Below are 26,717 nucleotides of genomic sequence, written 5' to 3' on the forward strand. Positions count from 1 at the left end.
CCTTGACTTACTCATTGTAAATACTGGGAGTTTTAAAAGATCATTAGGTTTTCGTGAAATGGAGTACACCTAAAAAGTCTACAAAAACGGAAGAAAGTAATTAATAGAAGGTTCTCCAACTGTGGCCAGCTCAAGTCCCAGTGTGCCAGTGAGAGAGCAGTTGGGCTTCCCTGTCCCCACAGCTGCCTGTGAATTTCGGCCCTTGAAGCAGGGAGAGGTGGAGCCCAAGAACATCTCCACTGTGAATGTGGCCCATGGTGACTGTCTCGCTCTTGAGGAGAAAAAGTCACAGCCAGGCAGCAGGAGAGGTGAACATTCGTCATGGGCCAAGGCTCTTCCTAGCCCCACTCTCCACCCTAGCAGCCCGGGTGAATCAGGCGTTGAGGATGGCCCTTTGGCCAGAACCATAGTGCCCCAACTGGGACTCTCATCAGCCCGAACGAGGTGGAGTTTTCTTTCTTTTCTTTATTCTTTTTTTTTTTTTTTTTTTGAGACGGAGTCTCGCTCTGTTGCTCAAGCTGCAGTGCAGTGGTGTGATCTTGGCTTATTGCAATGTCCGCCTCCTAGGTTCAAGCAGTGCTCCTGCTTCAGTCCCTACTAGTAGCTGGGATTACAGATGCACACTACCATGCCCAGCTAATTTTTATATTTTTCGTAGAGATGGAGTTTTGCCATGTTGGCCAAGCTAGTCTTGAACTCATGACCTCAGGTGATCCAACTGCCTCAGCCTCCCAAAGTGCTGGGATTGCAGGCATAAGCCATGGTGCCCGGCCAAGGTGGAGTTTTCAAAAAGAACTTTCACCAGTTCATCAATGGCAAACAAAGCCCAAATGGGTGGAAAGAAAGAGGTCCGTTCATATAACACATGATTCTTGCAAACTCCTTATTTCAAACTCCCTATTGACAGTACTGCCTCAACTGCCCAGGGCAGCTTCAAAATGACGATCCCAGAATCGTCCTCCAAACACTGCTTCTTCTCCTCCTGCTCGTCAGTGTCCACTTTCCAAGTCAGCATCCAGGGGTAATCATTCTGACGAATACAGGAGCACACGGCCTTCTGCTGACTCCAATCCTCTTGCTTGGCAGTCCCTGGCCCCCACTGATCCTGTGTGCTCCCCTACATAACCCCAGGGATGGGCACGTGTGCTGCGCTCTGCCCACCTGCAGCACAGAGTCTAACTCCGGATCTCTACGTCCAGAAAACCCTTACAGTAAGGATTAACTGGGCTACAGTATGTTCCTAAATCTATTCGAGGTAGCATCCAGATGGCCATTTCTAATTCAGATTTGTTCTCTTTTTATAATAACTTTTTCAATAATATAATATTCAATTCTATAATAACCTAAGGTTTTACCTTAAAGTGCAATTCGTGCTTTTGATTTAGCATGAGGTCAACAGAACCTAAGATTTGGGGACAAAGTGAAATCTGGGGTAATTATCTGCTAGGTATCTATTAGAATTCAGTGAAATAGTTTCCCAGAGAAAACTGTTCATGAGTTGTGTCGCTCATGGCAAGAGGGGTCAGTCCCCTGACCATGGGCAGGGACATCCCACTAACCACAGCCTCATAGCCACATCCTCATAGCCACAGCCTCATAGCCACATCCTCATAGCCATAGCCTCATAGCCACAGCCTCATAGCCACATCCCCTGACAGGTGGAGCTTTGAGACTTGGCTTGAGGCCATCTGAGGCCAGCACTGGCTGCCCACATGGCTATGCTGGAGACACTTGCAGTAATGCTCCAGTGCCTCTGTGATCAACCAGCACATTGTTGGATCGTCCCAGCGTCTGGCCAGGCTGGCCTGGCAGTCACAGAAATGGCCACAGATAGTGACCAGAAGCCGAGGGACACCACACAAAACCATAGTGCTGTAGGACTTGCACAGAAGGCCTCAATCTTAAAACAGATGCAAAAGAAACATGTGAACAGCTTTGCTGTTGGAGGCATGCCACATTCTAAAAGCTTCAGGTACATCATTTAAAGAAAAATGATCACATGTGGGAAATGTAATTGGAGGTGAGCCCTAAGTCCAAAGGGAAGAGTGCACAGCTTACAATGTAATGCATTGCTATGTCAACTCTGGGTCCCACACGTCACAGGCTTTGCAGACTCTGCCCTTGGACAATCAACATGCATGTGTTCTCTGCTACAGACAAATAATCACAAAATCAAGATGCTAATTACCAAGACAGTGCATCACCTATCAGTGGAAAAAAAAATCTATCCAATCCACTGCAAGGAGCAAAGCAGACATGATGTATTTGTTCATTTATACACTAGAACAAGTTAAAATCAGTAACTAACTGCAGCATGAATTTCAGAGGAAAAAAATACATAAGAAACCCGATTTGTCTTGGCTGTGCCAGATCATTAATATTTATATGGAATTGTTTAAATCCAGAAGTTGCAAAACAGCTCTCAGAAGCTACAATCAGCATATTAAATATGCATATTGAGACAGAGATACAGACTGGGGGAGGGAGAGAGAGAGAGGAGAGATACCATTTGACTATTTAACTGCCCTCACACATTTCCCTGATACAAGTTAAAATAAACCCATGTAGTAATATTGGAGCCGTTCCTCTAGCAGTGTTTTTCAATGCATTTTTCTGCAAAGTCAATGTTATGCTTGTATCTGGCTGGGCTCTTGTAGCCCTCATTGCAACCTTCGTTTACATGTCACTCACCCAGGGAGGCAGACGTGGGCCCACTGCAAACCCTTCCCACCCATCTGTCCTTGGGTAGCATTTTCTTTCTGCGTGGCTCCATCACTCCTGCTTGGTTGGGATGCCCTTTGCCAGGATTTTCTCCTGGACCCCAGCACAGGTTTCATGTCTTTACCCAGATGTCCCCCAACTACCTGCCCATGACCTTGGATGCCCTGTGACTCTCAAAGGAAAACTTGGGTTTTGTGCTGATTCTGAATCTACCAGAGCCTAACAGATGCATTCATTAGATGGGATTCAATTTACTATAAATCTGGGGACGTTAAAAAATAATGAACTTAAGGATAAAAGTGGGATCTGGTGGGGTGCACGGAACATTATCCCAGTGTTACCGGAAAAGAGTCCCAATCCAGACCTCAAGAGAGGGTTCTTGGACCTCATGCCAGAAAGAATTCGAGGTGGGTCCATAGAGTAAAGTGAAAGCAAGTTTATTAAAAAAGTAAAGGGATAAAAGAATGGCTGCTCCACAGGCAGAGCAGCCCCAAGGGAGGGCTGCTGGTTGGCTCTTTTTATGCTTATTTCTTGATTATATGCTAAACAAAGGGTGGATTTTTCATGATTTTTCTGGGAAAAGAGTGAGCAATTCCCAGAACAGAGGGTCCCTCCCCTTTTTGGACCATATAAGGTAACTTCCTGACATTGCCATGGCATTGTAAACTGTCATGGCGCTGGTGGGAGTGTCTTTTAGCATGGCAGTGCATTGTAGTTAGCATATAATGAGCAGTGAGGAAGACCAGAGATCATTTTTGTCTCTCTCTTGGTTTTGGTGGGTTTTGGCCAGCTTCTTCACTGCATCCATTTATCAGCAAGGTCTTTATGACCTGTATCTTGTGCCTTCCTCCTGTCTCATCCTGTGACTTAGAATGCCTAACCTGGGAATGCAGCCCAGCAGGTCTCAGCGTTACCTTAACCAGTCCCTGTTCAAGATGGAGTCGCTCTGGTTCAGATGCCTCCGACACCCACACTTACGGATGATTATGAACAACACCATCGAGTGTGTGGAATCCGTGGAGCTGGAGCTCCACACAATGCACAAGTTCTAAGCACACAACTTTGGAAAAAAAAAAAAATAATAATACAAATTTCAAAAGTCTGTCTTTGTGACAAGGTTTAGAGAGAACATGAAAATGTTGTTTGTTTTGGTAAGATAAATGATTTAGAAAGACGGACAGGTGACAGCTTTGGAGAAACCCAGGGCATTTTGTTTCAGATGTTTGGGAAAGTCCCAGTTCAATTATTGTGTCAGGCAAAGGTTGACTGTGACTGTGCTCCTGGTTTGGGGACAATTGAGGGGAGGAGAATGAACTCTCCTGGCCTTCCTCCAGATATTCTTCTCCCCATTTGTCTGCAGGAGCAGGTATCCACTGTGACCCCACAGTGCCTGACGAATGTCTCTGCTCATTTCCTTGTGAAGAAAATTCTTCTGGGCTAAGGATGAGTTGTTTTCAGAACACACCGTTTCTATATGCTGCTTTCTGACAACTCCTCTTGATGGTCTACTCCACTCTCAATGCAATGCTCCCTCGCTGAGAATGCCCTGTCAGTGGACAGACCCTGCTTTGCACTCAGGGCTTCTGGCCCTCCACTGCCATCCCAGGCCTGTGTCCATGTCTCCCTTCTGCTGCATACAGCTGAAGTCCTGCGATTTATTTCCTCTCTGAGGCAGTGTCCCACTCAGGGCACGTCTGTCATTATTGTTTCCACTTACCATGCAGGAACAAGCCAGAAAGACCAGGGAATTAACACATCTTGTGAACAGCTCTCACCTATGGGCACCTCCAGCCCTCACCTCCCTGCTCAATGGCAGAGCTTGGAGCACGAGGAATGAAGCTCTCCCCAGAAGTCCCCATGGGTTGGGGACACTTGTCTACAGCCCTGCCAAAGGCATGTGCTCAGAAGATTTGGCAGCATGGTTTGATCTTAGCCATGGACAATCTCTCCCAACTCTGGACACTTTTTGGTAATGCTGCATTTATAAACCACATGGTTCATCTTTATGAAATGACCAAGCAGAACAAGGGTGTGCACATCTTTGCATCAGACACAAACACAACCAGCATTTAAATGAGGACCTACAATGTGGCAGATTCTATGCCCAGTGGCTCTTTGTAGCATTTAAATAAAGATTGTTTCTTTATTTGCATTGAAGTGAGCTGTATGGCCTTCGTCCCATGTCCTTACACTCCTCATTAGCCTTGATAGCATTGTGTTGGTTACTCATGCAGTGCAAAGAGCCAGTTAGAATTTCAGTTAGCACCAGAAGAAATGAGATTTCAAGTGACAGATAATCTAGGTCCTTCAACCAAGCTTCCAATTTTGTAGTTAAAAATATTTCTGTTATAAAAATAATATATTCTCTGTATAAACAATTAAGGAAACAGAAATATAGATTTCTGCTTCTAATAAAGCCAGACTGGTAACCCTTCTACAGAAGACAGCTACAAATCTTTAAAGAAACATTAAAGAAAATATTTTATAAAGCACTAAAGAGATAAGAAGATGAAGGATTATCAGGCCAAGGCCAGGGAAAGGAGAATAATTCAGAAGGGTGGACCAGGCATATGGGGACACATATGCCCTAGGGATGTTTGCTGACCGTAAGAGGTGTCTGAGAGGGTGAGTTTTGGGTTACTTTGTGAGATGGTAGGAATCCAAGTTGGATTTCAGAGCTCAGCAAAGAGGGAGATCCAGTAAACCAGCCATAGGATGGAGCACCAAAGAGCTAAGCCATGAGAGAAAAGGTGACATGAAAGTACACCAGCCCCTCATGACCTACAGCCCAGTTCTGCTTCACGTCAGAGCTTGAGTGTGGACTAAGATGGTCTTGAATTTTTTGTGCTGTATGTGCTGGAAAAACAGCAAAGAAATAACCTATCTGAAGAAAGGTGGCATCATCCTAATCTTCAAAATATTACTATGAATACTTTGTCAAAAACAATGACCAGCATGAAATCAGTAACATCTGAGAAAATATACCATGAGTGAGAACAAGGAAAAACAACAAACACCCAGACTCACAGGGGTCCCAGGTATCATAATGATCAGGCATAGACTATAAAATACCTCTGCTTACTATGTTCCAGGAAATAAAACAAAGCTTGGAAGTGTTGGCAGGTGATTGAAACATACAAGAAGGGTTGTAGGTGATCTGAAAAAGAAGACACATGGGAATTCTAGAACTGGAAAATAAAAAAAAACAATATTATAATGGGTTTGGCAGAATTTGAGACACAACTACAGAGGAAACTGTGGACCAGAATTCTATACCTAATGAACATAGCAAGAATAAATGTGATAAAAACAGAGAGTGTTTACCACAAGAAAAGCCACTCTAAGGGAAATTCTAAAGGATGTTCTTTAGGCAGAAGGGTATCATTCAAGCTGGAAGAGAAAAAATTTAGGAAGAAATGAGGAGCAAAGTAGTGGAATCTAGGGATTTCCACAGTTAAATATCAACAATGTAAAACAATAACATTGTCATTTTGAAGTATTTCTTTCTGTCTGTCTATCCATCCATCCCCAGAAAAGATGATCTTCTCTTTAGTTCTTAAAGGCCCAAATTCATATTTTAAATATGTTATTAAAATTGATTATTTTGATGAAACTGACAAAATCCTAGAAAAATATAACTTGCCATAACTGATACAAGAAACAACAGAAAGCCTAATCAGAGATATCTGTATTAAAGAAAGGAAATCACTAATTTAAAATCTTCCTATGATGAGAAGTCCAGGCTCAAAGAGCTCCACCAATGACTGCTATCAAAGATTTGAAAAATAGATCAGTTTTAAATAAATGTTCAGTGAACAGAAAAAGGGAACTCTTCACAACCAGAGTAACACTGATATCAAAACTTAATGAAGAAATTACCACAAAGGATAATATATATCAATCTCTCTTGTGAACAGAAACACAAAAATGTTAAGCAAAACAGTACACAAATTCAGCAACATACACAAATTATGATCAATCAGGGTTTATTCTAGGAATGCGAGGTTGGTTTAACATTTCAAATCAGTCAATGTAATTTATATTAGTAGATTAAAGGAAAATATTCATATAATTGTTTTTCATTTGCACAAAAAGCTTTTGGTAAATCCAACACCCATTAATGAATTAAAAATGAGTTATCTAAAGTTCCTACTTAATAGTGAAATGTTGGAAATTTTTCTGTTGAGACAAGATAAGAGTGCCATTCAGATGCAATGTGGCTTTTGCAAGTGCAGTAAGGAAAAATGAAGACATAGGCTGGGTGTGGTGGCTCATACCTGTAATCCTAGCACTTTGGGAGGCTAAGGCAGGTGGATAGCCTGAGGTCAGGAGTTCAAGACCAGCCTGGCCAACATGGTGAAACTCCGTCTTTACTAAGAATATAAAAATTAGCCAGGCATGGTGGCGGGCACCTGTAATCCCAGCTACTCAGGAGGCTGAGACAGGAGAATTGCTTGAACCTGGGAGGTGGAGGTTGCAGTGAGCTGAGATCATGCCATTGCACCATTGCACTCTGGTCTAGGCAACAAGAGTGAAACTCCATCTCAAAAAAAAAAAAAAAAAAAGATGAAGACATGAAGGTTGAGGAACTCAAACTTAGGTGGTAAAATAATAAAAATGTGCAAGAAAAGTGTGTCCTGTGGAGGTCATTCCAGTGGTCACTGTGTGGGAAGGAAGGACAGTGATAAGGAGGAAGGATGGCTGGAAGGTGCTAGTCCTTCTATCCTGGGGGTCCCAGGGACATTCCTGACCTGGGTGATGGTGACTTGGCCACTTGCTTTAAAATAATTTGTTAAGCTATACATTTATGTTTCCATTCTGACTGTTATTTTCAAACTAGGAAAGGTTTGACAATCCCCTTCACATTAATAGTGCTAAAACAAACAAATAAATAAACACAAAGACACATTCAGGAAGGAAGAGAAAAACCACCCATTGCCTACAGATGGGTTGATTTTCTTCCAGTGTCTTTTCCTTTTTCCTAACTTTCAAAAATGTATAATAATATATCACATATGTGGAAAGCTCGATTTTTTTTGTGAAGACATATGAAAGAAATTACTTGATTCGTCCAACAAATGACTGTATACTGTAGCATAACTTTTTAAAAATTTGTACAAATTTATGAGATACCTCTGAAATTGTGTTAGATGTATATAATGTGTAGTGATCAAGTCAAGGTATTTAAGGTGTCCATCTTCTGAATATAATAGAGTTTTGTTTAACTATAGTCACCCTACACTGTTATCAACCATTGAATGTATTCCCTCTACCTAACTGTACATTTGTACCCTGTAACCCACTTCTCTTCATCCTCCCCCAGCTACTCACTCTTCCCAGTCTCCGTTATCTATCTTTCCACTCTCTACCTCCATGTGATCAGACTTTTTAGCTCTCATGTGTATAAGTGAGAGCAGGTAGTATTTGCCTTTTTTGTATCTGGCTTATTTCACTTAATAATCTCCAGTTCCATCCATTATGCTGAAAATGGCATTATTCCATTCTTTGTTATGGCCAAATCGTATTCCATTATGTATCTATACCACATTTTCTTTATCCATTTGTCCACTGATTGGCACTTAGGTTGATTCTATATTTTTGCCATTGTGAACAATGCTTCAGTAACTATGAGGGTAAAGGTATTTATTTGATATAATTATCCCTTTTTCTTTGGGTAGATACCCAGTAGTGGGATTGCTGGGTCAAAGGTATTCTATTTTTAATTTTTTGAGAAATCTCCATACTGCTTTCTATAATGGTTGTACTAGTTTGCATTCTCACCAACAGTATAAGAGTTCCCATTTCTCTGCATACTTAGCAACATCTGTTATTTTGTCTTTTTAATAATAGCCATTCTGACTGGGGTAAGATGATGATATCTCATTGTGATTTTGATTTGCATTTTTCTGATGATTAGTGGTGTTCAGCATTTTTTCATACATCTGTTAGCAGCTGTCTTATTTTGAGGAATCTATACAAATCCTTTGCCCACTTTTTAATGGGATTATTTGTAGGTTTTTTTCCTGTTGTTTGAATTTCCTGTATATTCTGGATATTAATCCCTTGTGAGATGTATAGTTTGCAAATATTTTCTTCCTTTCTGCAAGTTGTCTCTTTACGCTGTTGATTATTTCTTTTGCTGTGCAGAAGCTTTTTTGTTTAATTAAGTCCTGCTTATCTATTTTTGTTTTGGTTGCCTGTGCTTTTGAGGTCCTAGCCATTAATTTTTCGCCTAGACTAATATCTAGGAGAGATTTCCCTAGGTTTTCTTTAGTAGTTTTATAGTTTTTGGTCTTATGTTTAAGTCTTAAACTCATTGTGAGTTGCTTTTTGCGTATGATGAAAGATAAAGGTCTACATAGTGTAAATTTTAAAATCACAAAACTGACCCTTTGTTGGAGGGATAACTGATAAGACATAATTAAAAAATGTTTCCATGGGAAAAATAGTAAACCAAAACCAAGCAGTGTTAAACTGAAAAGCAAATGAGGTCATGAATGAGATTGGACTAGAATCTGTAGGAGCCGATCCTGAGCACCTAGAGGTGCTTGTGGATTTCCTCACAGTTTCACCCACTGTGGGCCCCACCCAGTCCTGGCGTGTAGCCAACCTGCTGTGTGATCCTGAATACCTTAAACAGCCTTGCTGGGCGCTGACTTCCTCACTTGCTGGGTACAATAGAATTTGCATATTTCAGGATTCTCTTGAAGATAAAATAGAACTCACTGTAAACTTGCTGTGAAACAGTGGCTCTGGATATATCTGAAGGATTTTAAAACAGCACAGACCCTGATTTGTACAGACCTGGATTCCAATTTGTAAAATTTGTCATCTGTAAAATGGTGATAATACTAGTACTAATTTCATGGAGCTGCTGTGGGAATTAGGCGCAATTGTGCATCTAAAGTACTTTGCCCTTGCTGCCATTCTTGTTTCGTGAGTGCATGGCGGCAAGCCCTCCGCTCCATACCCTGCACAGTGCTTGTCTGCAGCAGTGCATTTCTTGGCTCGACAGAGAACTGGAGCTGTGGCCAGGGAAGGCTTGCTGCTGACACCCAAACAGGCCCCTGCTGCACTCAAAACAGGGCTGTCCTGGTGAGAATGTTATTACCCTCTTTAACATGGGTTCCAATTTGGCTAACACAGGTTGCACTCTGAAAAAAGGATTGATGTCAGCTTATTATATAACCCAAATTGTCATTTGATGTGAGGTGGTGTGGACCAGAATGCACCTCTATGCTGCAGTTTTGACCTCCTTGAGTCCTAGGAGGAAAGGCAGTCTTCTATGCTTTCTGACGAGGGCACCAAAGCTATGGAGGGGCTAAGGTGCTGCTCTGATTCTTGCATGCTGAGTTGACTCTCGGTGCTTTTGCTTCCAGAGAGAGAAATATCAGACTCACCTCCTGTGTCTCAGTGTCCCTCAACCTTGCTGTCTTTCAAGCTCACCAACTGCTTGCTCTGGCCTGGCCTTTCCAATGGGCAACTTTATGCAGGCCACATCAGTCCACTGCCTGGGGCTCTGGCTCTTCCCACCACCAGCAGCTTGACAAACTCCAGCTCAGGCTCCCAGATTCTGGCCTCCACAGCAGCTCTGGAGGAAGCAGGGTCTGGAACTTGTTAGTGTAGGGAAGTTAATTCCCTGTGGGGCAGACTTTAACACTGGGAGCTACACTGCCACTTCCCTCTCCATTTGCCCTCTGCTGTCTCAGTAAAGCCTACCCAGAGAGCTGCTAGAAAGTGGAGGCCAGAGAGGAAGGCCCTACACTATGTTGCCCTGCCTCCTTCCACACCTCCTTTCCATTTCCCTTGTGTTCACTGGCCTGGAATCACACTTCTAAATAAGGCCTCGGAACTCCAACCTTGCTGCAAGTTCTGTGTTCTAGGGAGCCCAGTTGAGTTGATGGACTCAGATATTTCTGTCCAAGGCTCATCACACTGAGTGCATCACACAGCTTTCATGTTAGGGATCTCAGAGCCTCCAGGAAACACAGTGGCCAGAATTCCAGCCCTGATCCACCACAGACTCACCCAGTGAGTCTATGTAAATGCAGCCCCCTCCCAGCCTTAGCATCCTTCCAGAACAAGGAAAAAAGTGGAAGAAATGCTGTACTCTTTAATATCTTGAGCTCTTTGGAAAAAAGACACAAGACGGGATAAGGCAGCCATGGGGGAAACAAACTGTGTCCTGAAATAGTATAGCAGGAACAAGGGAAAGTACACTCAGCCATTTCCATAACACAAAGCCAGAATCTTTTCTGCACTCTCTATTTCTTCCCTCCCAAACTGCACTTTTATGTGCAGACAAATGTACAATGGACATCCATTATCTGTCTCGTGGGGAGAGCTGCTGGGGCAGTTCTTCCAAATAATTCTGGAAGAGGACCATGGAAGAGGACACGAGGTGAAGGAAGGAGGAGGGAATTCAGAGAGAAATCTGTTCGTGGACTCCCAGTGGAGGACAGGGTCAGACGGCTTTCAGCACACCCAGCGTACTGCATTCCCCCCTCCTCAGCACTCAGAGGCTCTTTGTGTCCCACCAGCAAGGGGTGTGCCCCCCTTTACCATCTACACAGGCTGCAAATGCCTGAGCAAGGAGGATGCTTTGTGACCAGTGATATCTGTTGAATCCAATGAGACTAAACATGTGAACGTGGCAGGTGTCCAGTTGACGGCCAGTGAATTGATCTGAAAGGGACTGGGGGAGATTGAGGATGCAGAGCTTATATGTCCCGGCACCGAGTGCTGAAGAATTCTGAATGCAGGGGAAGGGTTCCAAGTGGGGTGAGGATGAGAAACAACTTGTAGGTAAAACATCACGAGTCAGGAGTGTAAGAAAAGGTTTGAAGGCCATGCCCAGTGGCTCATTCCTGTAATTCCAGCAGTTTGGGAGGCCAAGGCAGTCAGATCACTTGAGGTCAGGAGTTCGAGGCTAGCCTAGCCAACATGGCGAAACTCTATCTCTACTAAAAATACAAACATTAGCAAGGCATGGTGGCGGGAGCCTGTAGTCCCAGCTACTTAGGAGGCTCAGGCAGTAGAATTGCTTGAACCCGGGAGATGGAGGTTGCAGTGAGCTGAGATCATGCCACTGCACTACAGCCTGGGTGACAGAGTGAGACTCCATCTCAAAAGAAAAAAAAAAAGGTTTAGAGACTTCACATTTAATTATCTCTTAAATGAGTAATTGGCAAAATAAACACATAAATACACATTAAAAATGAGTTGTTTTAAAAAAATCAATACAAAGAAAATCACCTAAAACCATACACTTATATGGAAATTAACCTGCTCCTGAATGACTTTTGGGTAAACAATAAAATTAGGGCAGAAATCAAGGAATTCTTTGAAACTAATGAGAACAAAGATACAACATATCAGAATCTCTGGGACACAGCTAAAACAGTGCAAAGAGGGAAGCTTATGGTGCTAAATGCTCACATCAAAAAGTTGGAAAGATCTCAAGTTAACAACTTAACATTACACCTAGAAGAACTAGAGAAACAAGAGCAAACCAACCCCAAAGCTAGCAGAAGACAAGAAGTAACCAGAATCAGAGGTGAACTGAAGAAAACTGAGGAGTGAAAAACCATACAAGAGATAAACAAATCCAGAAGTTTGTTCTTTGAAAGAATAAATAAGCTTGATAGACAACTAGCTAGACTAATGAAGAAGAAAAGAGAGAAGGTCCAAATAAACACAATCATAAATTAAAGAAAACTCTCAGAGACTACCATGAACCCTTCTATGCACACCATCTATAACACCTAGAAGAAATGGATACATTGCTGGAAACACAAAATCTCCCAAGATTGAACCAGAAAGAAATTGAACCCCTGAAAAGGCCAATAATGAGTTCCAAACTGAATCAGAAATAGAAAGCTTAGCAACCAGAAAGGACTGTATGGCTTCACAGCCGAATTCCACCAGATGTATAAAGAAGAGTTGGTACCATTCCTACTGAAACTATTACAAAAATGTTCAGGAGGAGGGACTCCTCCTTAACACATCCTATGAGGTCAGTATCATCCTGATACCAAAACCTGGCAAAGACTTAACAGAAAAAGAAAACTTCAGGCCAATATACTTAATAAACATAGATGTAAAAATTCTCAGCAAAACCAGAAGCACATCAAAAAGCTAATCCACCACAATCAAGAAGGTTTTATCCCTGGGATGCAAGGTTGGTTCAACACATGCAAACCAATAAATGTAATTCATTACATAAACAGAAATAAAAACAAAAACCATACAATCATCTCAATAGATGCAGAAAAGGCTTTTGATAAAATTCAGTATCCTTTCATATTAAAAACCATTAATAAACTAGGCATTGAAGGAGCACACTCAAAGTAATAAGAGCCATTTATCACAAACCCAAAGCCAATATCATACTGGATGGTAAAAGTTGGAAGCATTCCCCTTGAGAAATGGAACCAGACAAGGATGTCCACTCTCACCACTCCTGTTCAACAAAGTACTGGAAGTCCTAGACAGAACAATCAGTCAAGAGAAAGAAATAAAAGGCATCCAAATAGAAAGAGAAGTTAAACTATCTCTGTTGGCAGATAATATGATTCTATACCTAGAAAAACCCATAGTGTCTACCCGAAAGCTCCTAGATCTGATAAATAACTTCAGCAAAGTTTTAACATACAAAATCAATGTGCAAAAATCAGTAGCATTCCTATACACCAACAACACCCAAGATTCAAGAAAGCAATTCCATTCACAATAGCCACAGATGGAATAAAATACTTAGGAATACAGCTAACAGGGAGGTGAAAGATCTCTACAATGAGAATTATAAAATGCTGCTGGAAGAAATCAGAGATGACACAATAAACTGAAAAAATATTTCCTGCTCATGGATAGGAAGAATCGATATTGTTAAAATGGCCATACTGCCTAAAGCACTTACAGATCTAGTGCTATTCCTATCAAATTACCAATGACATTTTTCACGGAATCGGAAAAAAATTATTTTATAACTCACATGGAACCACAAAAGAGCTCAAGTAGCCAAGGCAATCCTAAGTGGAAAGAATAAAGCTGGAGGCATCATGTTACTTGACTTCAAACCATATTAGAAGGCAACAATAACCAAAACAGCATGGTACTGGTATAAAAACAGACACACAGACCAATGAAAGAGAATAGAGAACCCAGAAATAAAGCCATACACCTGATCTTCGACAAAGTCGACAAAACAAGCAATGGAGGAAGAACTCTCTATCCAATAAATAGTGACAGGATAACTGGCTGGCTAGCCATATGCAGGAAGTTGAAGCTGTATCCCTTCCTTACACTGTATACACAAATGAATTCAAAATGAATTAAAGACTTAAATGTGAAACCTACAATTATAAAAACCCTGGAAGATAACCTAGGAAACACCATCCTGGACATAAGCCTTGGCAAAGATTTCACAGTGAAGACATCAAAAGCAATAGAAACAAAACCAAAAATTGATAAACCATGCCAATTAAACTAAAGAGCTTCTGCACAGCAAAAGAAATGTTCAACAGAATAAACAAACGACCTACAGAATGGGAGAAAATATTTGCAAACTATTCATCCAACAAAGGTCTAATATCCAGAATCTATAAAGAACTTAAACAAATTAACAAGCAAGAAACACCCACATTAAAAAGTGGGCAAAGGACACGAAGGATTTTTTTCAAAAGAAGACATACATGCGGCCAGCAACCATCTGAAAAAATGCTCAACATCACTAATCATTAGAGAAATGCAAATCAAAACCACAATGAGAAACTCTCACACAGTCAAAATGGCTATTATTAAAATGTCAAAAAATAACAGATGCTAGCAAGGCTGTGGAGAAAAGGGTATGTTTTTACACTGCTGGTGGAAGTGTAAATTAGTTCAGCCATTTTGGAAAGCAGTGTGGCAATTTCTCAAATAACTTAAAAGAAAATTACCATTTGACTCAGCAATCCCATCACTGGGTATACACCCAAAGGAATATAAATCATTCTACTATAAAGACATATGCGTGCATATGTTCATCACAACACTATTCCCAATAGCAAAGACATGGAACCAACTAAATGCCTATCAATGGTAGACTGGATAAAGAAAATGTGGTACATGTACACCATGGAATACTACATAGCTACAAACAAAAGGAGATCGTGTCTTTTGCAGCAACATGGATGGAGCTGAAAGCCATAATCCTAAATGAACTGACATAGGAACAGAAAACCAAATACTGCGTGTTCTGACTTACAAGTGGAACCTAAACATTGAGAACACATGAACACAAAGAAAAGGAACAACAGACAATGGGGCTGACTTGAGGAAGGAGGGTAGGAGGAGGGGAGGATCCAAAAATTACCTATCAGGTACTATGCTTATTACCTGGGTGATGAAATAATCTGTACATCAAACTCTCATGACATGCAATTGACCTATATAACAAACCTGCACATGTACCCTTTAAAGAAAGACAAACTGAGTTTTTCCAGCAGCAGTGGGCCAGAGTGTGGACATTGAGCTGAAGTCCTCAGGATTTCCTGATTTCTCCCTACTTTCAGATGATCTTACTGACCTCAACTTTTTCCATGGGCAAATCAACTTGCTCTTTCCATGTTAAAAAACTGGGGGCCATACAGGGGTGGCTCACACCTATAATCCCAGCACTTTGGAAGGCTGAGGCAGGAGAATCATTTGAGCCCAGGAGTTTCAGACCAGCCTGGAAAACAAAGACAGATCCCCATCTCTGCAAAATATTGAAATTAGCTGGGTGTGGTGGCAGGCACCTGTATTCCCAGCTACTTGGGAGGCTGAGGTGTGAGGATAGCTTGAGTTTAGGAGGCTGAGGATGCAGTGAGCCATGATCGTGCCACTGCACTCCAGCCTGGGCAATGGAGTGATACCCTGTCTCAAAAATTAAATAATTAATTTTAAAAACCTGGAAAGTGGGGGCAAATCATCCAAGTCTGATGATGATGGCCCTGTTGATTAGTTCATCAACAGCCTGGCAGCTCAAGAACACAACTAAGAAAGCAAATTGCAACTGCTGGCATTGCTGGCATTGTTTGGCTCTTTGGCAAGGCACCCATGTCCCCACACTCTCTGCGCAATGTCTTGACGGTGGTTACAGGAGGGTTTAGGCTCTTTCTGGGAAATGGACAGAAAACATTGCATCCCACACACCAGCCGTAAAGAATTAGAATTAATATCCAGAGTAAGACTGAGAAGGGAAGCACTTAATTCCTGTTGGAACAATGATGGTGTCGTGTCCCTTAATGTCCTACAAGGCTTACTTCAGTGACAAGTTTTCACACCCAAATCCCATAATTGTTCCCTCCACCTTTGCAGGATTTGCAGAGCATCTTATTCAGCGGAGAAAGAACAGCTTGTACTTGACTTATACTTCTACTCTGCTACAGAGCATCAAATTCAGGAGAAATAATAAATACCTTTAGTACATGTCATTACCCAAGATTGCTTGGTTCTCTCCCATAATTTAGTATGATCCAGTTTTAATGGAGTCAGAGGGAGAAGGACAGACTTATCCCTGGGAGCTACAAGCAGGGCTGCTATTTAGCTGAAAACAAGAGGCAAGGATATCAGACTTCTATAGTTCTTCCCCATGTGGGTATTTGTAATGTCAAAAGCAAGACTATGATTTCCTCTAACACTTGGGCAGTATTTGGTGGAATCTGTCACTAAGTGCAATAATCACTGACCACTGACCCAGAAGTGGGCAATGATGGTGGGGGCACCGAATCCTGGCTCTACCCTTGGAAGCATGACCTGGGAACAGCTACATGACTCTTGCAGCCTAATACCTCATCTGCATCTGCCCCAAGAAGTGTGTGATGTCACCTATGTGCAAGGTGCTTGGTGCACAGCGGGGCTTTTTATTGCTCCCCTAACTGTCCCCCCAGTCTCCTTCCCACTGTATTTCACAACATCTATTTTCCCTCTTTTGGGTCATTTTCATTATGAACAAGTATGCTATCATTTATCCCACTTAAAAGCAAAAACAAAAAGCAAAAGAACACTCTTCACAGGACCTCATTAAATAGCACCCCATTTCTCACTCTCCATTTACAGCAAAACTCTTCAAAAAAAAATAAAGATAACTAGATGTACTATGTCCAACTACTCTCTCTGCACATCCATATGTATATTTAAAGACAAGGTCCCATTCTGTCACTGAGGCTTGGGTGCAGTGGTGGGATCATAGATCACAGCAGCCTTGAACTCCTGGGCTCAAGTGATCTTCCCGCCTCAGCCTCATGAATAGCTGTGACCACAGGCACGAGCCACCACGCTCAGATAATTTTTAAATTTTTGTATACACGGGGTCTGTTGCACAGGCTGGCTTCAAGCAGTTCTTCTCCCTAGGCCTCGCAAATACGTGCATTTTCTAAATGTTTTAATTGAAGTATAGTATTCTTACAGAAAAGTGTACACACACAAAAAAAGGTGTAAATAAAGCTCAATGAGTTTCCACAAGCATACAGCCAGCACCCAGGTCAGGAAAGAGAATATCCCCAGCACCCACAAGTCCCTCCACGTCCCTCTGCTGTGCCTGCGGATCCAAGTCCCAGCAGTGCAGCTCTGCGTCGCTGGATGGTTCCCTTCCTCTCGCTCTGGAGTCCGCTCCTCGGTGCTGTCACTCCCTGCATCCCTGAAGCTGCTCATCTGTGGTCAATGCTCCCACGGGCCCCTCATCACCGCGCGGTGCTTGATCCCCAGCTCAGGCCTTACACTCCTACCCTCGGCCCAGATGTCTCCCTGGAGCCCCCATGGTTCGGTGCCTCCACGCAGAGGCCCACAGCTCCGGGACTTGAGAGGCCCCGCTGCAGGTGCTGCCTACCCGGCTGCAGGAAACCCCTGGTCCAGGGCATCCTTCCCTTCCCTCTTCCTTTCACACTGCAACCTAAGCCCAGGGGTCATTCATCCAGAAGACACCCCGCAGCTCCCCACTGCTTATGAAATTCCCAGCTACTCCTGCAGCGCAGATCTCCACGGTTCTCCAGGTGACCGCTGCCGCCGCCCTGCGCCTCCCCCTCCGCCCTGTACTCTGAAGGCTCCCGGGAGCATGTGGCCATAGGGGCTTCTCCTCCGCTCAAGCCCCGGAGGCTTCTTACCCCAAAGTGGAAGCCCTGCTCGGTCACAGCCTAAAGAGTCTCGGGGTCTGCCCCTGTTGGCCCCGCCTTGTTAGTTACCCCCTACCCCCATTCCCCACTCCACACCCTGGGCCCCCAGCCCCGCCGCGCCAGCCCCACCGGCCCCACGTGCTCCCCGCAGGGCCTCGGCACTGCGGCCTCTCTGTCTGGAAGCTCCTCCCGAAGGCCTCCCGCTGGCTCAGCCTGCGGCTTCATCAGAAGACACCATCCTCTCCGCGAGCCCCGCCACGGCCACCCTGTTTAAAATGTTTCTCCCAGCTCCACGCTCCCCATGTCCATCTGCGGCTAATAGCCAGTGAGTAAAACGGAGAAAAGTAAAGCTGACGTTGCAAGGAAGAGAGGCAGGCGACGAGCACGTTAGCTCTGAGAAGCGGGATTTGGTTTGCTCTGTTCACTGCTGCATGCCCGGCACTTACTGAACACGTGGGAGATGTTCACTAATCAGTGGGTAAATGAATGGATTCCAAGGGGCTTTGCTATTAGCTAGGTTGCACTGTTGTTCTAGATTTTCAGTACCATAAAAAGATTCTCTTTTTTCCCCTAGTTTGCCCAATTCCCTTTGCTGGTACTATTCATAAAATTCATAATCTGCTTCCTAATACCCTTTTCTCATTTAATTATTGTTATAATGTTGCAGTTAGTAAAGGAAAGAAACATTTTATGAAATGAAATTAGATCAAGACATAATAAATGCTTGGATGCAAAGACGTCTGCCAGCAAAGTCAACACAGGAACCCTCGGGCCTGACCTGGCGCAGGTCCAGGCCAAGTGCCCCCCTTGGGGCAGGGCTCTGGCTTTGGTCCCCGGCTGCCCCCGTCACATGGGATGGAGTGAAGTGCCATGAGGACCAATGCCACACCACGCTCTGACAGGCTTTCCTCTCCTGCCAGCCTTTCCAAGCAGGGTGGGGGGATGGTGAATTTAGAAGCAAGGACTGTGGTTCTATTTTCGTTTGCAAACAGATAAAAGTCAAAGCTACATTGCAGAAAATATGGCTTTAGGGGTTAAAAATATTAATATTTCCCTCATGTGCCCATACTTGCTACCTCTGTGATTTCTGTTACTTATTAAATCCCTTGAAACTTCAGTTTTGTTAATCTGTAAAATGGAGATAATAATTTTCCACCTTCCGGACTCACTGCAAAGATTAAATAAGATAAAGTGTGTGCATTAACTAGCTGACAGCAGCCACTCAGCCAATTATGGGATTCATGTCTATCCTCAGTATCATTCACAAATGTCAGTTTCTAGATGAAGCCACACCACCATAATCGCACACACCCACACCCTCCTCTGTATGAACTGGCTTACAAAGTGTGCTTGCAACGGGGGCTGGATGGAACATTGTTGGGCAAAATGAAGTTGTAGACAACATGCTGCCCTCATCTGCCCACCCACCCCCACCCCACAGCTCAGGGACAAGCCAGATGCCTCCCCGAGAGAAGGCAGGTGCCTCCAAGCCTGCACATCCTGCTAGCTCCGGCCTGCTGCTCACCAATGTTGGCTTTAGGCACATCTCTCAACCTCACTGAGCCCTGATTTCAGCACCCAGGTCATGGAGTTCCTATGAGATAATGCATGTAAGACAGCAATATTCACAGCCGAGCAACATCAGAACCCAGGGCATCCCTCCCTTCCCTCTTCCTTTCACACCACAACCAAAGCCCAGGGATCATTTCTTCCAAAAGACATCCCGCAACTTCCCACTTCTTATTAGATTTCCAGCCATGACTGCAGCGCAGGTCACCACGGCCCCTCCCGGGTGATGGCAGCAGCATCCATGAGGAGCTGGAGGCCTCCTCAAAATGCAGATTCCTGGGCTTTGCCCCAGAGACTCTGACTGAGCAGGTGTGTGGTGGACAAGACAGTGTGCATTTCCAGCAAGTGCCTAGGGGGTCCAGGACCACATCCTGGAAGCAAGGCTTGGCTCCAACGCTGAACCTGGCACACAGTAGGTGGTCAGCCAATGTTACCCACCTCACTAACACTTTGATTACAACGGTTAAGCTGCTTCATGAACATATTTTTAGAATTAGCAAAATCTGCTGGGAAAGGTGTGTCTGTGTCTTTCCAGGTGTCCCTTGGCCTCTGGACCCCCAGCACCTGAAGAACTCAGGTTTCTAGCAGGGCACGACCAGCAGCAGCTGCTCTGCAGGTGCCTCCTGGGGACTTTCACTGGCCTTACATCTCTAACCCTCAGCTAACCACACACCCTGGAAATCATTTTAACATCCTTGTATGGGTCAGTAAACAGAGGCATGGGAGAGCTGCCTGCTAAATGGGACCAGGCTACAACAGGACAGAACAACATATTGGATGAGCAAAATTCTAGAGATGGCGTCCCTCATTTTCTCCACTGCCCAATTTAATCAGACCACCATAAGACGTTGTTTTGTTTTTCTGTAATGGCTTGGCGTGTTCCTTTGACTTCACTGAACAGTTATTTTGACAATGAGCAGACACAGCCTGACTGTCAGTGAGTACACTGTGATATGATCTGAGATAAAAGGGAAAAAAAACCCAAAGTCACACTTAGATGTCAAAGATTTCCTTGTGAACGGCACTGAGAGGGCCTGGAGAGCCTCAGCTCCACCAACATGCTCTTCACCCAGGTGCATTATCCCCTGGACCCAACAAGGCGGCAGGAGGTGCTGGCCACTGTGGCAGAGAGGGCTCCGGGCTTCCCCCTCTCCAGTCCTGGGCTTCGCACTCCCAGCTGGCCTCGCTTAGGAAAGCACTGATTTAATTTAGCGCAAGGATTCTCAGATTGCATCTGTTCTATTCTGTGCCACACTCTCTCCTTGGCAGCTGCCGGCTTCCCCACGATGGCCTGCTGGAGACCACGCGTCTGCAGTGTGGGCTGTAAACGGAATGCTCAGCAGCCTGGTAGCCGGCTGAGACGTCCTGTGCAGGGCTGCTTGTTTCCAGAATCTGCAGCAGCTCCCGGAACCACCACTGCAGACTGAGGGGAGCTGCCTGGCATGGGAGTTCTGATTGGAGATGGATGCGGACACAGGCCCTGCCAAGGGGACCCACCTCCACAGGTATCTTTAGAAAAGTGTCAGCACCTCTTCTCTGTTGTGGTTCTACCACAGGGAAATCCATTCTCAAAGCACACTGAAAAGGGAGGCTGCAGCCAGTGGCCCTGAGAGCTCCTCTCTACTACGCCCATAGTGAAGGCAACACCTACACCCTCCCCCAAAAATGTTTCCACTTCACCTCCAAAAGATGTGATCAGAAGTCTCTATAGAAACTGCATTTCCCATTTGCAGCTAAACAAGTAATAGAAATCCTCTTCACTGTTTAATGTATCAAACACCATGAGTCCTCAGACCCAAGCCTGAGAGGCTCTTACTGTGTTCAGAATACAATTACTTTCTGAGAAAGACTCTAGATACAGTCTCTGCAGTTGTAGCCTTGCTCTTTATTATAATGGGGATCTTTTGGATAGAGACGCTGTCCATACCTTGCCCTGCACCAGAGACTGGGGCTTCAATCCCAACACACGGAGCAGCAGAGACCAGAGACACCACAAAGGACTGGTCTCTCCTTTGGCCACGTAGGCAGCCTCTCCCTGGGGTCCCTTGCCATCTATCCAGGGCTTCCATCCACTCAGCACTCTGTGGCACTTTTACATGGCTGCCTCAGCGGCTGGGCCCCGTGAAGGTGGGTGTGTCCCATCCTTCCCTACATGGAGATGACGCAGAGCGGGGGGGAAAAGGAGGCTTCGAGGGTGCGTTTGATGTCACCCGTCCAGCCCCTGGGCCCAATCTCTCCTTCCCTTGCAAGACTGCTCTTGTCTATTGGCAGCATCAGGGTGCAGTTTATGTGGCACAGCAGGCTCTGCCCACCGTGGGCCTGTGCCCACACCCATTTCTCCAGCTCCTGTGTGTCCCAGTCCGGGACCTCACCTGGAGCAGGGTTCACTCATGCCTGCCTCCACTCCACAGCCACCAGGCCCCGCCTCCACTCCACAGCCACCAGGCCCCGCCTCCACTCCACAGCCACCAGGCCCCGCCTCCACTCCACAGCCACCAGGCCCTGCCTCCACTCCACAGCCACCAGGCCCCGCCTCTACTCCACAGCCACCAGGCCCTGCCTCCACTCCACAGCCACCAGGCCCTGCCAGACCCAGGAGTCAGGCTTCCCACCCCATGCTTGTGCCGATGGAGAAGGGGTTCTGTGGCATTTGTGGGACGAAGTCACAAGAGAAGCTCCCACAGACCCTCAAGATCAAAGCTGGGTCTGGAACAACTGCTCAGCCCAGCCCTGGCAGATCAAGAATTCCCCACTGTGCCCCTCCGGCTACACCCCTGCCTGCAAAGGCTTCCCGACTTCTTGTGCCCTGTCAGGAAGCACTTGCCCTCAGGAGGACCACAGGCCACCCACCACTCTCCCCTGCTCCTCCTTGGATGTCAGACAGAGGAGCCAGTCACCGCTCAAGATGTGCAGGGGAAAACAGAAATCCCATAAAGGCAGGGCGGATTCTCCTCTCACTCGTCCAACAAACCCAACCAATACAGGAGCCATCAAGAAGCAACTGCTGGGCTCAGCCAGGGAATCTGTTTCAGACGAAGGACCTGCCAGGCTCAGTTGTGTGCAGCCCTGGTCCTGAACCCTAGAAGCTGGAGAGGGACCCTCTGTACCTTCGAGGCATCTTCAGCCCTCCCTGAGAACACTCCATGGGTGCCCGGCACCACCCCCACCCCGGGCCAGCAGAGGAGTGCCCTTTCTCCCTGCTTTGGTTGGGCAGATAGCAGTGGGCCATGGTAATGCCGTCAGCTCACTCTGTAATTGGCAAGTAGAAATGTCTTTCTCTGAATAATAAAAATGTGAATATAGCTGATTTCTGAATGAGTACTCTGCACTTGCTAGAGAAAAATCTTTCCAAATATTTCAAAATGTAGGCTGCTTAAGGGGCAACAAACAGGATGCTCTGTAGTGAAAAAGGCTGGGAATCGAAACCTTTAGAAGCCTTATGCTGGGGAGGAACGGCAGATATCAAGCTGAGATGTGTCATTTCCACAAGCAGGGCGTTCACCTGGGGCAGGTACGTGGGGGCTGCTGTGGAACTGGAATCTATTTTACAGGAATGAGCCTTTAGCAAGGAAATCAGAACCCTACTTTTCTCCTCTCTCATTAAGTTCAACGTAGCCCACCTGGGCATGGTGTTTCCCGGCACTGGGGTCACCCCACACACACAACCCCAGCACCTAAATGAAAGACAGCCTCCCACAGGCCATGTGCCTTCTACCCAGCAGACACCCGCTTCGGTTACGAAGCCTCTTCGGAACACAGTCCCACCTCTGCGAGGACACAGCTGCGTCCGGGGTGAGGCAGCCGGAATGCCTCCTCCTGGCCCCAGGGTGCCTGACTTCTCCCAGCCTATCCTCCAACTGGGCAAGTGCTGACCCAGCTGTAGCAGCAGCTGTCTGGGCTTCCTCGCTTCTCCTCCCCATCGGCTGGGATTGCCGCCCCCACCCCCACCCTGTCAACACCTGCACACCACGTGCGACAGACCAAGGAGGCCTTACCTCATGGGACAAGTAGAAGGCTGCGATGCCCAGAGGCCAGAAGCAGCAGAGCATGGAGAACACGCTGAGGCCCAGGTGGTCCCGCGGGGGCATCACGAGGAAATTGTCCTCACTCTCCGTGTCGCTCGAGTAGTCGCTCTGCAAGAGAGAACCAGCGGGACAGGACAGGAGAGAAGATTAATAAAGGAGTCATCCTGGGGTGTCCAGGGATGTGGGATGACCCGTGGCTGGCGCAGGCCCTCCCCGGGAGGCAGCTGCAGTTGCTGATGTTGTTCGAGTCATCGTTACTGCTGCAAGTACACAGCCTCCCAGGAAGGGCGGCCGGGCCAAGGAAATGCTTGCCAAGAGCAGGAAGATAATAATGCCAAGTACGGGGCTCTTGGTTCGGTTGCAGAGGAAATCCTACAGAAAGCAGTATTTCTAAGATCACTGGGATGTGAGTGCCTGGATGGTGGGGACAAAGGATGGGACTGGGGACTTCGCGGGGACTGCCCGTAGGGACTGCCTGCCCGGAAGCCACCTGCAGAACTGGCCCCGTCCCCACCATGCACTGTCGGTGTGTTCTGAGGATGGACTGGAGATTCTCGGAAGGCATAGCCCGGGCGCGTTTTTCTTTGTATTATGAGACTTCTCAGTGGCGGACAAGGACAAGGCAAGGCTGATGTGGATCGACGGAGGACATTGTCCCCTGAATCTCTCTTTTAAGTTTCCCTTGACTCTGAACTGAGTCAAGATACAGGTGGGGCCTGATTTCCACCTGGAGCATGAGGGCGGCTTCCTGAGGAGCAGAGGATGGCCCTGTGAACCTCAGCTGTGCCCTTCTGCTCTGTGGCCTGATGGCAGGGGCTGGGGGTTCTGATGGAGACTCTCCTGGGGGTTCTGATGGAGAAGGTGTGTGCTGGGAGCAGGGAATCAGGGTGAAGCTGGGCACAGGAATTTACTTTTTAATTTTATATTTAAAAAAGTTTTTTTAGGTTCAGGGGTACACGTGCAGGTTTGTTTTATAGGTAAACTCATGTCATGGGGGTTTGGTGCATAGATTATTTCACCACCCAGTTATAAGCCTAGTGTGCAGCAGTTATTCTTTCTGCTCCTTTCCCTTCTTCCACCCTCCAACCTCTGGTAGGCGCCAGTGTCTGTTCTTCTCTTTGCGTCCATGGGTACTCATCATTCGGCTCCACTTACAAGTGAGAACATGGGGTATGTGGTTTGCGATTCCACAGTAATTTTAAAAAAGCAGCTCAGATGATTCCAATGCTGACCTAGCAAAGAGAACCACTGCCCCACCCTCCCCACAAAGGGCACGTGGCTCCTCCAGGAGGCTGAATGGCTGGGCCCTGCCTTGGTGTTTGTGCAGAGGGTGCCTCCTGGCTGTCATTCCACTGGCTGGGCTCTTTCCTCATCATACGGAGCACTCACACCAACTCTTCCAAACGCCAGGGCCACCCTGCCTAGGCATTTGTCCTACACAAAGGTGGACCTCATCTTATTCCAGATATTGTTTCCTAGAAGAGCAGTGGCTCGCTTCCCCTTGGAGGAGGCCCTGGCTTCCTAGCTGTCTGCCAGCTGCCCAAGGTTATTAAGCAGAGGCCTCCTGCCGCAAGCTGGAGCGCTTTGAGAAGGACTGGCAGTGCACGGTGGTGACAGGGCCATTTCTTCAGGGGGCTTCCGGACAGACCCCGTGAAGCCAGACAAAAGTGCAGATGGGCCCACTCCGTGAGTGCAACACTTGGGTAGATGCGAGCCCGCTGCTCACCACTGATGCCTGAGTGCCCCCAGACATTCCTCCTTACTAGTAGAAGCTGGGAAGGCCCACAAGTGACCACAGCCCCCTTTCCCATTTTTGTTAATTAAACACAGGTAAAACTGCCAATCAGAACCGCTAATCACTGTGCAGCCAGCCGCGGTGCTGCAGTGAGACCTGAGGCTCCCTAGTATGGCATATTTTCATGGGATCAGTCCAACAATAAGGATTTTCCAGGTGGCCTCTCGTGGAGCTTGGGCTCACTGTTTACTCACCCCCCAACAAGCCTGCAGGGCAGGGATCTGAAGTGCCACTCCACCAACAGGGCAAGCAACTTGCTCAGGCTACAGTGCCAGCTCCTGGCCTCGCCCCTCCTGCCGGGCACAGGTCGAGGAGTCGCTGCCTCTGCTGTGGTGGCTGCTTCATGTGTCTGGGGCTGCAAAGCCTCTGTCCACGGAGCCAGGCTTGTGAGATTTCTCTTCTCTTTATTCTGCACATTGGCCCCCATATGGTCTCCGAACAGTAAGGAGATACGAAAATTACCATCATTATGGCTAAGGGGGAAGAAAAGTGGAACAGCCCACAGGGATGCATAATTCATGGGGGAGTTGTGAGGCCCCAGCCTGTCCAGGTGGAGATGCTCACTTCCCAGCCTCAGGTGCTGGAGTCTGTCATCTGCAAAAATGTGCAGTGGGGAGGGTGTACCACGTGGAGGATGTGCAGGGGGGAGGATGTGCAGGGTTGAGGACACGCAGGGGGAAGGACGTGCAGGGTAAAGGATGTGCAGCGGGGAGCACATGCAGAAGGGAGGACATATGGGGGGAGGCCATGCAGGGGGGAGGCCATGCAGGGGGGAGGCCATGCAGGGGGGAGGCCGTGCCGTGGGGACAGCATGAGAGGGGAGGGCATGCAATGGGGAGGACGTGAAGGGGGGAGACCGTGCAGTGGGAAGTATGTGAAGGGAGGGAGGATGTGCAATGGGGAGGATATAAAGTGGGGAGGACGTGCAGGGGGGAGGATGTGCAGCGGGGAGGACTTGCAGAGGGGAGGGAGTGAAGTGGGGAGGGAGTGCAGCAGGGAGGACGTGAAGGGGGAGGATGTGCATGGGGGAGGACATGCTGTGGGGAGGCCAAGCAAGGGGGAGGATGTGAAGGAGGGAGGCCATGCAGCGGAGAGGATGTGCAGGGGGGAGGACATGCAGGGGGTGGGACATGCAATATGGAGACTGTGCAGAGGGGAGGATGTGCAGTGGGGAGGATGTGCAGTGGGGAGAACGTGCAGGTGGGAGGACGTGCAGTGCAGAGGACGTGAAGGGAGGAGGCTATGCAGTTGGAAGGACTTGCAGGGGTGAGAACCTGCAGTAGGGAGGATGTGCAGGGGTGAGGACGTGCAGTGGGGAGGAAGTCCAGTTGGGAGGACATGCAGCGGGGAGGATGTGCAACGTGGAGCACGTGCAACATGGAGGAAATGCAGTGGGGAGGATGTGCAGGGGGGAGGACATGCAGCGTGGAGGCTGTGCAGTGGAGATGACGTGCAGTATGAATGGCATGTGGC

At 46.6% G+C, this 26,717-nt stretch overlaps 1 protein-coding gene across 5 annotated transcripts in view; it reads right to left on the bottom strand.

The window, feature by feature from the left end:
- The window catches only part of SYNDIG1 (synapse differentiation inducing 1), a 195,684-nt gene that overhangs the window by 57,376 nt on the left and 111,591 nt on the right, over positions 1-26,717 (bottom strand). For all 5 annotated transcript variants that reach the window (XM_032142053.2, XM_032142054.2, XM_032142052.2 and 2 more), the window contains exon 3: positions 23,420-23,557. In XM_032142053.2, the coding sequence (XP_031997944.1) occupies positions 23,420-23,557 (138 nt within the window). The remainder of the gene's footprint in view (positions 1-23,419; positions 23,558-26,717) is intronic.

Source organism: Hylobates moloch, unplaced genomic scaffold (genome assembly GCF_009828535.3).
Source record: "Hylobates moloch isolate HMO894 unplaced genomic scaffold, HMol_V3 SCAFFOLD_21, whole genome shotgun sequence".
Lineage (NCBI taxonomy): Eukaryota > Metazoa > Chordata > Mammalia > Primates > Hylobatidae > Hylobates > Hylobates moloch.